This window comes from Chionomys nivalis, chromosome 12 (genome assembly GCF_950005125.1).
Source record: "Chionomys nivalis chromosome 12, mChiNiv1.1, whole genome shotgun sequence".
NCBI classification, from domain to species: domain Eukaryota; kingdom Metazoa; phylum Chordata; class Mammalia; order Rodentia; family Cricetidae; genus Chionomys; species Chionomys nivalis.
In genome coordinates this window covers 38,988,987-39,003,918 of record NC_080097.1, presented here as the reverse complement: position 1 = coordinate 39,003,918, position 14,932 = coordinate 38,988,987, and the positions used below count along the sequence as shown (strand labels likewise).

At 41.9% G+C, this 14,932-nt stretch overlaps 1 protein-coding gene across 1 annotated transcript in view; it reads right to left on the bottom strand.

The window, feature by feature from the left end:
• The window catches only part of Lrrc63 (leucine rich repeat containing 63), a 33,241-nt gene that overhangs the window by 12,528 nt on the left and 5,781 nt on the right, over positions 1-14,932 (bottom strand). Inside the window, exons 5-6 of the mRNA XM_057786725.1 lie at positions 13,095-13,193; positions 4,578-4,714 (exon numbers count right to left, since the gene is read on the bottom strand). Of these exons, the coding sequence (XP_057642708.1) occupies positions 4,578-4,714; positions 13,095-13,193 (236 nt within the window). The remainder of the gene's footprint in view (positions 1-4,577; positions 4,715-13,094; positions 13,194-14,932) is intronic.

Here is a 14,932-nt window from a genome sequence, read left to right as displayed (position 1 = left end):
AAAGACCCAGAAAATATATTTAAAAAATCATAGAAAAAAAATTTCCTAACCTAAAGAAGGAAATGCCCACCAAAGTACATGAAAGCATACAGTATACTAAATATACTGAACCAGAAAAGAAAGTCCCCTTGACACATAACAATCAAAACATTTGACTATATAGAACAAAGAGAGAATATTAGAAGGTGCAATGAGAAAAGACCAAGTAATATGTAAAGGCAGACATATTAATATAACACCTGACTCTAATAGACCACAGATGCCAACCTAGACTACTATACCCAGCAAAACTGTCAATCACAACAGATGGAGAAAATAAGACATTTCATGATAAAACCAAATTTAAGAAATATCTATCTACAAATACCCTCCCATGGGAAGCTAGAAGGAAAACTCCAACCTAAAGAGTCAATCATACTCAACAATCAACAAACGCTGCTTACTGATGTCTCCCAACATCAGTGGTCTCAACTCCCCAATGATATCTGCCGACAAGATATGTTAGTGCAATGGAGGCAGAAAGCTTGTAGGAGGAGCCAACCGATATCTGGTTTGACTTAAGGACCACTCCAGGAGATGGGACCCACACCCAACACGACTTGAGTGACCGAGAACCTGAGATTAGATAGCCCAGGGACGTAGGGTAAAGACAAATACTACTATTCTACTAAAAGAACGTAGCAAAAGATGACTCCTAATGACATCTGATAGACTCGTAGATCAGTGTCTTGCTCAGCCTCCATAACAGAAGCTTCCTCCAGTCGCCAGATGGGAACAAATACAGAGACCCACAGTGAGAGACCTTGGGACACTCAGCCCTGAACAGGAAGTCTTTATTATATCCCTCCCCTCAGGGCTCAGGGAACCCAGCAGAAAAGGAGGAAGAACAAAAGCGCCACGGGGACTAGAGAACGTGAGTGAAACAAGGTCTTCTAATCAACTTGAGCAAACCTCATGGTTCCTGCACGGGTGTGTCTTTTGCATATATTATAGCTTCCTTCCAATGTAATGTTTTTGTGAGATTCCTGAGTGTGTGAATAGATGGGTCTCAAAGTTCCTTGTGCCTTCTTCTGGGCTCTTTTCCTTCTCTTTGTTTGTCTTGTCTAATTCCAGTGTGTTCCTTTCTTTTGTTTTATCTTATTATTTATCTTATTATTATCCTTTAGAAGCTTGTTTTCTAATGAGAGGCAGAAAGGGAGTAGATTCAGATGGGAGGTGAGGTGAGGAGGAGCGGAGGGACGGGAAACCATAATTAGGATATATAACATGAGGAAAAAAAATCTATTTTACATAAAAGGGGAAGAAACTGCCAATGATCTAGATGTCTTATTCATTGTAAAAATGTGGGTTTAGGAGAAAAGAAAAGGATTTAGAAATAACTGGAAGAATTTACAAAACAATTTACAAAGAAATTTCCCCTTGATTTTTGTAGTGTTCTTGACATGAAGTGCACTTTGCCTAGCCTTGCCAATAGAAAATGACGTCAAGGCCATGAGTGGCTTTCCACAAGGCTCAGCATCTACGGTACTGAGCTGGCCTTGGGGAGCAGTGCTCTCCTCTCCTGTGGCACACAGACGTCACGTGACTAGAAAGACCTAGCCAGGCATGTGGAGAGAGAGTGAAAGGACCCTGCCATACTTTTAGAGAAACTTAGTCACCCAAGTGACGTAGAAAGGAAAAACGGCTTTAGTACATAAAAATCTTAAGTAAAAATGTAAGCAAGTAATAACAGAAAGAGGCAATCTACTTCGTTTTTTAAGTCAGGGTTGCTCAGGCTGGCCACAAACTCCCTTTATGGCTTCTGCGCTGACCATTTGACTTTCGTCTGACTGGGCTTCTCTGTTGTGTTTGACTCTTCCCATCCTCCTCCTAGGAAGGGATCCACTCACTCGTCTTCCTTGATGCATCTGGCTGCCTTTGCACAGCCCGAGCACTCCCTTCGCCCTGGTCTCTGTAACTTCCTCTTATCTATCAGTGCACAACATGACTTTTTTGGATATGTTATTTGTGTGTCTGTGCACATGCGTGTGATACCAGGGGAGGCCAGAAGTGGGCATGTGATCTCCTGGAGCTGGAGCTCCAGGCGGTTGTGAGCGACCCAATATGGGTGCTGGGAACAGGGCTTGGCGCTGGAAGAGCTGTGTGTGCTCATAAGAACTGAGCCATTTCCCCAGCCCCTACTCTGACCTTTAAACCCAGGTGCTTCTTTTCCTTTTACTTGCTACGTCTTAACCAGTATTAGATATTGCAGCGCTCACTCCATGGCCCTAGTTCACCTTCTCTTCCTCTCTTGCTTCAACCACTCTGACAGTTCCCAGTGGTCACTGTGAACTCTGGTTTGTTCTCACAAAGCCATTCTTCACATGGCTACAAGTGTCACCTAAAGGAGAATTTGGCTCCAACACTGCCCTATAGAAAGCCCATGATGGCCAGTCATTCTGTAAAGTATACTTCCTCCCGTTACCTCACAAAGACCCATTTATCACTCCAGTTGGCTCTGCCCTGTAGGTTGCAAAATTTAGCAAAAAGTTGCTGCTTTCTAACCTACATTATATATGATGCTTTGGAACTCTGTTCATTCAAGAAACATCTATCCCATTCATGGAACGACCATCCTTTGCTTGACCCCGGAGATGGAGCCAACTCAAGCTGCATTGGGTTAGGCATCCTCTCTACCAGGGAATGACTCTGAACCTGCAGCATGGCTTCCACGTTACCCTTTCCTGTCCACAGAGCTTACAGGGCACAGCTCCATAATTTTATGTTGCTAATTATATTCACTTGTCTGTCTTCTTGACGGACCAGGAGCCCCGGCAGCACACAGCAGGTATATAAGAACACCTGCCGAAGCCCAAGAATTAAAGTGGGAATGTCCACTGCACATCTGTGTGACTACTTCAGACAGTAACGACCAGAGTGTGAAATGTGTCTGGAGGCATAACCGACTCGAGGATGCCGAGGCCTGCTCTGTTCACTGCGTTTCCCTGGTTTCAGGTGATGCTTCCTAAATCCTGCCACAGTGCCATCAGGTCTCCCTGGCTGAGCAAGCGAGAGGGCTGACAGTTTTAAATAAGGGGTGCAATAAGGGGTGCAATGGCATCTTTTGTGGTGTCATCCCTCTAGGTGAGTTTTCACTGAACAGTCATTTCCCGTCATGTCAGAGGTTGCTCTGTGTTTTCTTTGCAATCGGTAAGACTGTACTACTGTTTTCCATGTTGAGTTTAGTATGCTGTCAATCTGTCTTTAATAGACATGTGCATCTAATTATAGTTAGTAAAAATAGCACTTTGCTTTAGAAATACTAATATGTTTAAAGTACCTGAAACATTTTATTGTAGCCAACAGTTTATGCAACTTGGCCAGTGTGTAACAATGACAAAGGTTGACTCTTTAATTACAACCAAATTTTAGTTACCATAGGGATTGTCACATTTTCAGTGACAAGACTATTTAAAGTATGTGATTATGACTACAGATTATATGTTATGAATTCCTATTTAGGTGCTGTATGTGCCTATGAATATATATAGTTATGTATATATAATACAGATATAGCTATGTATATTTACATCTACATAACACACACAAACACATGTGCATGGACATACATACACACACACACACACACACACACCCTTAACTTACTACATTCAGCTTGTTAAACTCTTAATTGGAAGAGATATCTTGTTTTTTTTTTTTTTTTTTTTTTTTTTTTTCGAGACAGGGTTTCTCTGTGGTTTTGGAGCCTGTCCTGGAACTAGCTCTTGTAGACCAGGCTGGTCTCGAACTCACAGAGATCCGCCTGCCTCTGCCTCCCGAGTGCTGGGATTAAAGGCGTGCGCCACCACCACCCGGCGAGATATCTTGTTTTGGTGTTTTGGTTAAAGATTCAGTTTAAAATTTCCCTCAAGCTGGGCGTTGGTGGCGCACGCCTTTAATCCCAGCACTCGGGAGGCAGAGGCAGGCGAATCTCTGTGAGTTCAAGTCCAGCCTGGTCTACAAGAGCTAGTTCCAGGACAGGCTCCAAAACCACAGAGAAACCCTGTCTCGAAAAACCAAAATAAATAAATAAATAAATAAATAAATAAATAAATAAATAAATAAATAAATAAAATTTCCCTCAAGCATTAAACTGGTCGTCAGACAGTGAGAATGCCACCTTCCTACACTCAAGGTCAGCATTCTTATTAGAATGCAAAGGCTCTCAGCCATCATATAGACCAGTCTTCTTGTTACAGACTGGAACACCGAGGGCCAGAACGCACAGACTGCTTTCTACAGATCCTCTGGCCGTCATCCTTAGTAATAAAGCACACATCTCAAGCTCCTAATGCCCAGTGTGGTGTTTCCCATATGCAAAAGCACTGTCAGCGGGAGGCACAAGGCTCTGTATTCACCAGAGTCATCCTTAGCCCTGTGTGGCTGGGTTGGCTTTAGTAAGAAGAGAATCTGCTAATGGTACCAGAATGAGAATTTGTAAGTGGTCAAAATGCTTCTAGCCACTTTCAAAAGGGAAACTGGAGACTTTACTAAATAATTTACAACTAAGTAAAATAGATACAAATAATTTACATTACCCAACAGGAAGCTCTTTAATAAGATTAAAGGCAATGGAGAAATTCCTAAGGTATTTCAATTGCTGGATTTGAAAAGGAATTTCTCTGATAGGGTTATTTCTCAGTTTCAGTACTTGTAGATTTTTAAGCTGAAGTATCTGGGGAATAGAAAAGAAAAACCAATATTAATTGAATGAGAAGTCTACAAACTCTCATGTGTGCCTTTTATAAATGTTTTAAACCAATACAGTAAGATCGGTGTAGAAAACCATGATGACTCATATCGTGTGGCTCAATAAACACTTTGAGAAAAAAAAGACCAAAGCAGGGTAGCACTGAGTGATGAGAAACGGGGGGGGGGGTCAGAACGTCTGAGTCACGAAGGAGGCTATAAAGCTCTAATTTCATCAGTCATACTTTTTTCCTTTTAAATAACGACTTTATTAAATCTTTGAGATTTCCATATAATGAGTTTTGATCGTATCCACCCTCCTTCTCCCATTCCTCTCAGTCCACCCCACTCCCTCCTCCTGACCCATGCAACTTCATCAGCATGCCTTGTCCCTCCCCACCAACCTCCACCCACTGAAGACTCTGTGGAGTGTGATTGACCTACTGGTGGGTCACAGCATTAGTGAGAATTGCCTTTCCCTCACCAAGCAATTATCAAATTCTGATGGCCTCAGCTAGGGGTAGGACTCTGTGCCCACCTCCCTCTCCATGCTGGAAGCAGGTCTGGATTGGGTTTGCACTGGCCTCATGCATGCTGTGGTAATTTCCGTGAGTTCACCTGTGCATCTGCCCTGCTCCTGCTGGAAAACAGTTCCCATGAAGTCATTCACCACCTCCAGCTCTTACGACCTTTCCAGTGCCCACCTCTACACAGACCCCGAGCTGTATAGCAGGGGGTGCAATATGCGCCTCTCATTTCGGGCTGAGCACCCCAGAGTCTCTCACCCTCTGCACCCGACCAGTTGACAGTCTCTGCGTCAAGGGCCACGTATTTTGCAAGAAGAAAACTTCTCTGACGAGAGCTGGAGTCCTGGCTCAGACTCCATGTTGTCCTGGTAGGCAGGATGGCTGACAGGGCCTGGTTTTCCTTTCGGAAGTGTGTAGATGTGTGGTGGAGAAACTGATGAAAACGGAGTTGGTGGTCAAAGGGTAAACCTCTGAGTGGGGCTCCTTGGCTTCAGAATGGCCCTTCTAACTGGACAGACGTTCACTGCGATGCACAGGGTGAGAGGCTTTGTGATGCTTTAATTTATGAACTAATTGGAATAAAATGAATTAAAAGAAGAAATTCCTCAAACTCAAAGGTTGGGGTTAATATGATATGTTGAGACAGGTAAACTTACTTTGCTCATGTGTCCCTGACTCAAGAATTATCCTCGGAGCGCTGGAATGACGGCTCAGAGGGTAAGGACACTCACTACCGTTGAAGAGGACTGGAGTTCTCGACCTTGTACCCAAGCTGGCAACTGCCTGTAACTAACTGCAGGGGATCCAATGTCCTCTCCTGGCCTCCATAGATACCCACATGCATGTGCACACACACACACACACACACACACACACACACACACACACACACACGACAAGACTTTTCCTGGAAAGACACCGAAGGAGTAGAACAAACTCCATTTTGAGAAAGAACTTCATTTTAGACAGGACCTAACTAGGGGAATAAATGCAGCCCAGCAAAGTCATAAAAATTCCCAAGAAACTGTACCTGCCCTGGTCAAAGTGACCCACCAGGGTACCCAAGTAACATCTGTTTACATCTGCTTGCTTCAAACGTCCTTGAGGTATCTGATTAACCACTGTTTTGAAATTCCCCTATACCTCAACCAACAGATTCAAGAGTTGTATACTTTTACCCAATCCCGAAACGCCAAGGCTTGTGCCATCCTGCTTGCAGCTTCCCCCCCCCCCAACCTAAAGCCTCGGGGCTGTTCTCCCCCACCCACTGTGGCCGTGTGTTGGATTACAGTCTGAGTTAGCTAATTTGTAATCTATAATCCCAGCGTGTTTGCATCGGATACTGGTTCTGTGGTGGTCTCGTTTGGGGGGGTCCTGTGACACGGGCATAACAGACACAACATACACATCCCAGAGAGGGAGTCCACAACAGAGACGACGAGTCTGGATACCGACGAAGTCCAATGAGTTTTATCGGGGGGGAGTCACTTACAGGAATATGAGTGTGGGGTTACATACAGGCGCGAAAATGACAGGTGCATCACCAAAGCCCGCCCCAGCATGGGTGACAGCTCATGGGAACCTGAAACACACTGTACCACCTGCAGGCAGTTCAACAGATTGGAGAGTATCCTTCCAAGTGACTCAGTTGGTCTAAACCACTTCTGGCAGCTCAGCCAGCCTGTTTCTTCCAGGCAGTTATGCTAGCTCAGGATCTTCTTTTCAGCCTTGTTCCTCCCATGGTGACTCTCATTAGTCTTTATCGCTTATTCTTTGGGGGGCAGAGAGTGTGAGGTGGTGAATCTAGTTTCAGGGACTTCCTGAAGCTATTTTGAGTTTGCTTTGTTTGATTGTTTGGTTGGGTTTGTATGTCTTTTGTTTCTTTGTTTTTTTGTTTTTGTTTTTTTGATTTTTGTTTTTTGGTTTTTTTTTTTCTGTTTTAAGGGCTTCCCTGAAGGTTAGAGTATTTCAATCTGGGAAAAGTCCTAAATTTTTATTGACTCATATTTTCATATAAGACCATCAGCCGGGCAGTGGTGGCGCACGCCTTTAATCCCAGCACTCGGGAGGCAGAGGCAGGCGGATCTCTGTGAGTTCGAGACCAGCCTGGTCTACAAGAGCTAGTTCCAGGACAGGAATACCTCCCGAGCAGTATTCACCATAGCCAGGTGATACACTCAGGTTACTTCACTGCAATCTCCTAAAAATTTCATGCCTACCAATTTTTTCATATGGAAATGTAAAACTGAATTAAGCTGTAAATTAATTTGGAATCATTATCATCAGAAGAATATCAAACCTCTGGACCAGTGGACCTGAGATGTTTGTTCACTTATACATGTCTCATTTAATTTTTTTTTTCTACTGAAATTTCACAGGGTAGGTATGGAGCTTTGGTTGACCCTATTCCTAAATATTTTATTCTTTTTTATGTGATTTTAAATGAAATTGTTTTCTCAATTTTCTTATCAAGATTGCATACTGATGACATATTATAACACAGTAGACATTTTTCTGCATTAACCTTATGCTCTGCAACCTTTCAGGAAGTACACACTATAATTGTATTATACTAGGTTTACTATATCTGTATGAAGGATCATATCACCTGCATATCATATCACGGCTTTCATATCTTCTCTTCTTCAAAACTGTTTCATATAGTTGAGATAAAATGTTCATGCATCTTGATGGGATAATTGGTTGTCAAGTTGTAGATACAGTCAATCATATTTTTTCTTTCTGATCTGGGTAGATATCAGTGCTTGGTCAATTGCTTTGGTTAGATAGTCCAGTGCAAGGTTGAACAGAAGTAGTCAGAATGTCCATCTCCATCTTGTTCCTGACTTGAGGAGGCAAACTTCCAGTCTTCCATCATCAAGTATACTAGCTGTGAGGGTTTGCAAGGGTTGTCTCCTCTATTCCTACGCATTGAGTGGGTTTTCTTGGACTGGGCATTGAAAAGGTGCTGACTGTCTCAGCTGTGTTCTAGGATATCTATTGGAATAATTGTATTTTCCCCTTTCATGTTTTAATCTTATATCAGTCTTTCTATGTTGAGCCATCTGTGTATTCCTGAGATAAATCTTACTTGGTTGTGGCGTGAAATTGCTTTTGTATGTTGGATTGGAAACATGTCATGAGGACATGAAACATGGCTGAGGACATGATATATGCAGGCATGATGATACTCTGTACTTACTTTTCTTGTTATGGCTGATGTTTGCTATTACTGGCTTGATGGTTTAAAATGGAAAATGTTCTCTCATATTCTCTTTGTTGAGTTTGTGAAAGATTGTTTTAATTCTTCCTAGATAATTAATTTGAAAGAATTCACTCATGAAATCATCTATACTGAAACATTCCTTTGTGGAATGTTTTAAAATTATTGTTGAAGCTATTGTAATAAATCACTCATATTTTAGTCTGCTCTTATAGTGTTTATAGAAATATATTCATCTCATCTAAGTTATTAAATTGGTTGGAATAGTTACTTAAAAGTCTAAGCTCTTTCTTGGTATTTCTGTAAGGTCAACAGTGACCTTTCATTCTTGATTTTGGGAACTTGAATCTTCTGTATTGTTTTCTTGGTCTTTCTATGTAATCCTTGTCAATTTTGTTGATCTTTTCAAAGTAGTAACTTGTTAGCAGAGATTGTATGTTCATTTCTTGACTGCTCAGACCCGAATAATCACACAGAAACTATGCTAATTACAACAGTGTTTGGCCAATGGCTCAGGCATATTTCTAGCTAGCGCTTACATCTTAAATTAACCCATTTCTATTAATCTATGTATCACTACGAGGCTGTGGTCTACTACTGGTAAGGTTCCAGTATCTTTCTTCTTCAGTAGCTACATGGCATCTCTCTGAGTCCACCTACTCTCTCTATAAATCTCTGTCCGAATTTCCCACCTGGCTATGTTCTGCCCTGCTACAGGCCAAAGCAGCTTCTTTATTAACTAACAGTAATAAAACATTCAGAACATACAAAGGGGAATCCCACATTAATAACTCTTGCATTTTTTGCTTTATCTCTATTGATTTCCTGTTCTCAAATTCCTATACTAACTTTTATTATTCCTTTTCTAGTTTCTTTAAGGTTTAGTTCACTTTTTTCTGATGCCTTAAGTTGGAAGGTTATTTTATTGCTATGAGATACTTCTTTATTTTTGTTTAGTTTTTTGTTGTTTGTTTTTTGAGACAGGGTTTCTCTGTGTATCCCTAGCTGTCCTGGAACTCACTCTGTAGACCAGCCTGGCCTCAAACTCACAGAAATACGCCTGCCTTTGCCTCTCAAGTGCTGAGATTAAGGATGTGTGCCACCACCACCAGGCAAGATACTTCTTTCTTAAAATAGGCATTTACAGCTGTCTACTTTCCCCTGAGCAGTTTCAGATGCACCAAATAAATATTGACACCTGCTTTCACTATCATTCATCTTCAAAATTCTCTAATTTCTATTTCGATTCTTCCTTGACTCCTTGATTAAGAATTAGTTGCTTTGATTCTCTGGGGACTCATGGCAGCAACCCAACTTAACTCCTTCCAGCCAACCCTGTCAGCCTTCCCTTCTAACCCATAGTCGTTCCTTGTGTTAACTGTCCATCCCCAGAAACTCTTTCTAATAGTGACCCCCAAAGGTCAAACTGGACTAGGAATCAGGAAGACAATTTTAGCTACCCTTCCTGTCTGTCCTCCATTATGATACATTCAGCCTTCTTCTAAGTCTTGTGGTGCCTTGCTGGGAACCCCTCCTCCCTTCATCTCCATTCCCTGGGGGTCTCTGCTTCTAGGTGAAAAGTTAAGGTCGCCCTAGCTCTTTCCTACAGCTCTTCTCAGCCTTACTTCTTAGTACATCACTATTCTTTTCTGACACAATGATCCACAAAAGAATATTCTACCCTACCAGGGAACCCACAACCACCACACTTGCCTAGGACCCACAGATGGGAACAATAACCCAAGAACTGAACACCCACCCAACAAAGACAAGACCAGATATCAATGCCAATACACACCTCAAGGACAACTCCAGATGCCTAGACCCCAGCGTAAAAACACAAACTTAAACAGTCAAGAAAATATTCCTTCGCCAGAAGCCACAGCCAACATCAACCTAAGCTGAGACAAACTGAATGCAGTTCCACTAGAATCAGAAATAAGGCAAGGATAACCACCCTCTCTATACCTAGTCAATATAGTATTTGAAGTCTTAGCTTTAAGGTAAGACAATTGAAGGAGATCAAGGAATACAAACAGGAAAGGGAGAAGTCAAATGTTTCATTTGCAGGTGATATGGTTTTATAAATAAAAAAACCCTAAGAACTAACTCTACCAGGGAACTTCTGCAGTTGATAAGCCTTTTCAGTAAATAGCAAGATACAAAAGTAACACACACACACACAAATCAGTCGATTTTCTACATATACATGAAAAACTGAGAAAGAAATTAGAAAAACAGCACCTTTCCAAAAAGCCTCAAAAAATATCCTGGGATAACTCTAACCAAGAAAGTAAAAGACTTGTATGATAAAAACTACAATGGAGTACTACACAGCGCAAAAATTAATGAACTCTTGAAATGTGCAGGCAAATGGATGGAGCTAGAAAACATCATATTGAGTGAGGTAACCCAGACCCAGAAAGACAAATATAATATGTATTCACTCATAAGTGGCTTTTAGACATAAAGCAAAGAAAAACAAGCCTATAATTCATAACTCCAGAGAACCTAGACAACAAAGAAGACCCAAAGAGAGACATACACGGATCTAATCTTCATGGGAGGTAGAATCACACTAATTTTCTCCTGTAAATTTTCTCAGTACCATTTGCTGGTATATCTTTTCTTGTGTTTTTACTTTCTGTCCATTGCTTTCCATTCCCAAGTTTTCTGGATTAGTGTAAACTATACAAAATAATGGGTTTCATTGGGATCTTTAAATATATGTACATAATGTACTACAATTATGGCCATGCCCTGTGCCGCCTTCTTTTGCCCCCTCACTGGTTACTTTCTTCTTGAATAGCCCCTCTCCCGAACTCATGCCTGCTTAAAAGACCCCCATCTTTCATCTATCGCTAGACAGCACAGATGTGCATTTTAACGTCACAGTCTATGTCATAACCACACCTTTGCATTTAGCATCATATTCTTAGGTGACAATTATAGCCTTGTATTTGTACGCTCTGTCTTCCAGCGGATGGACAGGTTTTGTTTTTGTTTTTGGCAAGCACTCCTTATCTGTGTCTGCTCAGGAGAAAGATAAACATGAAGAACCGAGATCCCCGTAGTTAGAAACGCTTGTTAGCATGGCTTCACTAACCTAACAAAGCCAGTGCCATGTGTTAGAGAGAAAAGTGGTCCTCTCCCGTGAAATAAGACACATTATAGCACCTTGTCCTGTCCACATGTGCACGTCTTCATCAGCATGGACTGTAGCATGCACAAGGGGATGCACGTGTGTGCGCATGCTCTCACTCCACAAGAGAATAAGATTCATGAAATAGGCATGTTGCCGGACTGTCGGAAACCATGCTCTAAATACTGAGCAAAATAGAGAAGTCAATTTGCTGAAAATCGTTCACTAAGAGCTAATACACTGAAAGTCATTTCATAAAACAATCTATTACCCAATGATCAGCAAAATGCTGGATAAGGCAGTATAAACAGAGCCTATCCAAATTACTTGTAAAGCCTCCTTTATTTTAAAAAGGGTATCAAATTAAGTCACCCTATGCCTGGTTTTCCTATCTTAGCTGCTGACAGCTAAAACTTGTTACAGTGTTTATATGGTCTGGTCACTAACATTTTAAAAATATTTTTATTAACTCTTGGAGAATTTCATAATATAGAAAACGTATTTTAACCATATTCACTCCCATTTCTCCTCCTAACTCCAGATCCCTTCCCCCAACATCACACTCTCCTGTGAGTTTTAAACAGTCTACTGTTGAGTCTAATTTGTGCTTCACATACGGTCACGGTTATGAGGCCATCCAGTGGAATAGGTTGACCTGCCAGGGGCCAGACACTTAGGAAAATATACTTGCCCCTCCCCCAGCAGTCATCAACTGTCAGACAGGAGTGGGGGCTTAGGGACCCCTCTCGCACCCACAGCAGGCCACTGCCTGGCTTGATCTCCTGCACTCTCGTGCAGGCAACTACAGCAGCTGAGAGTTCCTGAGTGAGAGGATCCTGTCACGGGGAAACCAAACTGTTTCACCCCAGTCCGCCCAGGCTAACCTGGTCTTTTAATTCCTGATGGGCACACGTACAAGTTCATTTTAATTGTTACTAAAAGAAGAATGAATTCTTTTTTATGCGTTATGTAAACCATGAGAACATATTTGAGAGCTTGGTGCAATAGAGCATTTGAGGTTTGCATCACTGATTTTCCAAAGAAAAACATGCTATGCTTTCGTCACTTCTAATAAGGAAGGATGCAGTCCAACACGTATGTGTTTCATAGTATCTTCAGGATATCATAAATGCTGCAGCCAGCGCAGCCTGGATAGCCGAGATTGGCGGGGCGGGGTGTGTGTGTGTGTGTGTGTGTGTGTGCCGGGATTGACACACGGAGGCTTCACGGAGGCTTCCTTTCAGGTGGAAGAACAGCAACCTTTATTTTGCCCAGCAACTTTTATACCTCTACTCCTTCTGTGGACAAACAACCGGCCAGAAAGAACACAAACATCCTTGTCAATTACAGACCACAAGGAAGTTCCGCTATCTGTCAGAGGGAGTGAGGGCAGCTGGATCACAACAATAAAGATGTCTACTTTTATTTACAATAGTAAATTATAGCAATATAGGTAGGAAAAAGGTGTACTCACTTCCATAGGAAACTGGCTGAGGTCATTAAATGATAAATTAAGGTATATCAATTGAAAAGCAATAGGTGTTAAGTCTGGACAGTGCAGAAGAAAGAATCCCTAGGGGAGTAACACAAAATAAGATATTAATTATTAACAGTAAATTCTATGTTGAACAGTTCAGTTTTCTAAATGGTAATACTACAGGATGCACTGCCAAAACTGTTCTGATCTTTTAAGAGAAAAATTACAAGTCTACATAGTTCAAATCAAATTGTTCTTTGTGTGTATGTGTGATAGATATTGTGTGTGTGTGTGTGTGTGTGTACAGGACACATGTGGAAGTCAAAGGACAACTCTGGGTGTCAATCTTTGCTTTCCACATTAAGACAGGCTCTATTTGTCCTACATTGCAATTCAGAAGCTGACCATGAACTTCTGAGGATTCTCTTGCTCCTTCCCAGGATCACATGGTACATAGTCATGGTAACATGCTCAGCTTTATGAATGCAGATGCTTTATCCACTACGCCATCTCCTCAGCCTGAATTACTTTTATTTTACGAGACAATGAGCATGTTTTTCTTTTTCTATATTTAATGTGTTTCCGGGAGCTACTTCCCTAGCTTCTTTTTCTGATGCACAGAAACACAGTCTATGAGTTTGTATGCTGACCTTACTGACTAATTTTTGCTGAACTTATTTATTAGCTCCAGGACCCTTGTCAGTGATGATTATAATTCTAAAAGTCAAAATCCCAAACAATGAGATCCTAAAAGATCACACGACAATCCTAAAATATTAACATCCCGTTAAAATCCTGAGACTAGAAATCCTCAGAACTTAATTCCCACTAGAGGAAAAAGAAAAGGCTGCTAAAGGAGACAGAAAGCCAAGTTCCTGGGGCAGGGATGAGATTGATGTATGCGCGTGAGTGCTCTATGCTGGATTGTTGCTAGGTTACTGAGCTATGTACCACTTCTGCCTTCTTACACACAGTGCCACTCTTGTTCAAGACATGCACTTCAGTTGAGAATAAGAAGAACTTGACAAGCTCATGGCATTCTGAAACCAGGATGCTTTGCCATTGAAACGTCCCTCCAGGGCTACAGTCTGCAATACATGCAATCTAGAGCAGTTTCTGAGAAGGACCGTGATTGTTGGGGGTGACAAAATCAATGCACTTACTAACAAGAAAAACACACTCACTTCACTCTGGCTAATAGGAAACACTTTTAGAACTCATTATCATTCTCCCTCCCTTTTTCCCCTCCCCCTTCTTTAAAAAAAATCGAATATATAGATTTTTGAGGTCGAGGAGCTTGGGGCATCTGGGGGGGGGGGTGTAGCTTGTTTTGGTAGGGTGCTTGCTCAGCATGCATGGAGCCCCGGATTCCATCCATTCCCAGCACCATGTAAGTGGAGCATGGTGGCACATACTTATAATCCCAGCACTCAGGAGGAGGAGGTACAAGGCTCGAAAGTCATCCTCAGTTACACGGGCAGTTCAGGAGACCCTGTCTCAGACAAGCAAACAGCTCCGTTGACTTACTGTGAGGTCTTGGGCAAGTTTTCCTGGCACCTCCATGTTTGCATCTGTGGACTGAGATTATCACTAATGCCCACTTTGCAGAATGGGAGTTGCAAGAGGAGCCCGGGCTTAGAACATACTGCGTGCTCAATAAATGACCGAGCAGTACCTACTGTGATTCATTTGCTGGGCAGCGCCATTGCTGAGTGCCAACCAGCCTCACGCTAGACTTACATAAGATATAAAGTTTCTGGCAATTTAAAAACAGGAACAATTTCTATCCTACTTATCAGGCTAAATGGTGAGGGAAAAAAAAGTGGTATAATTTC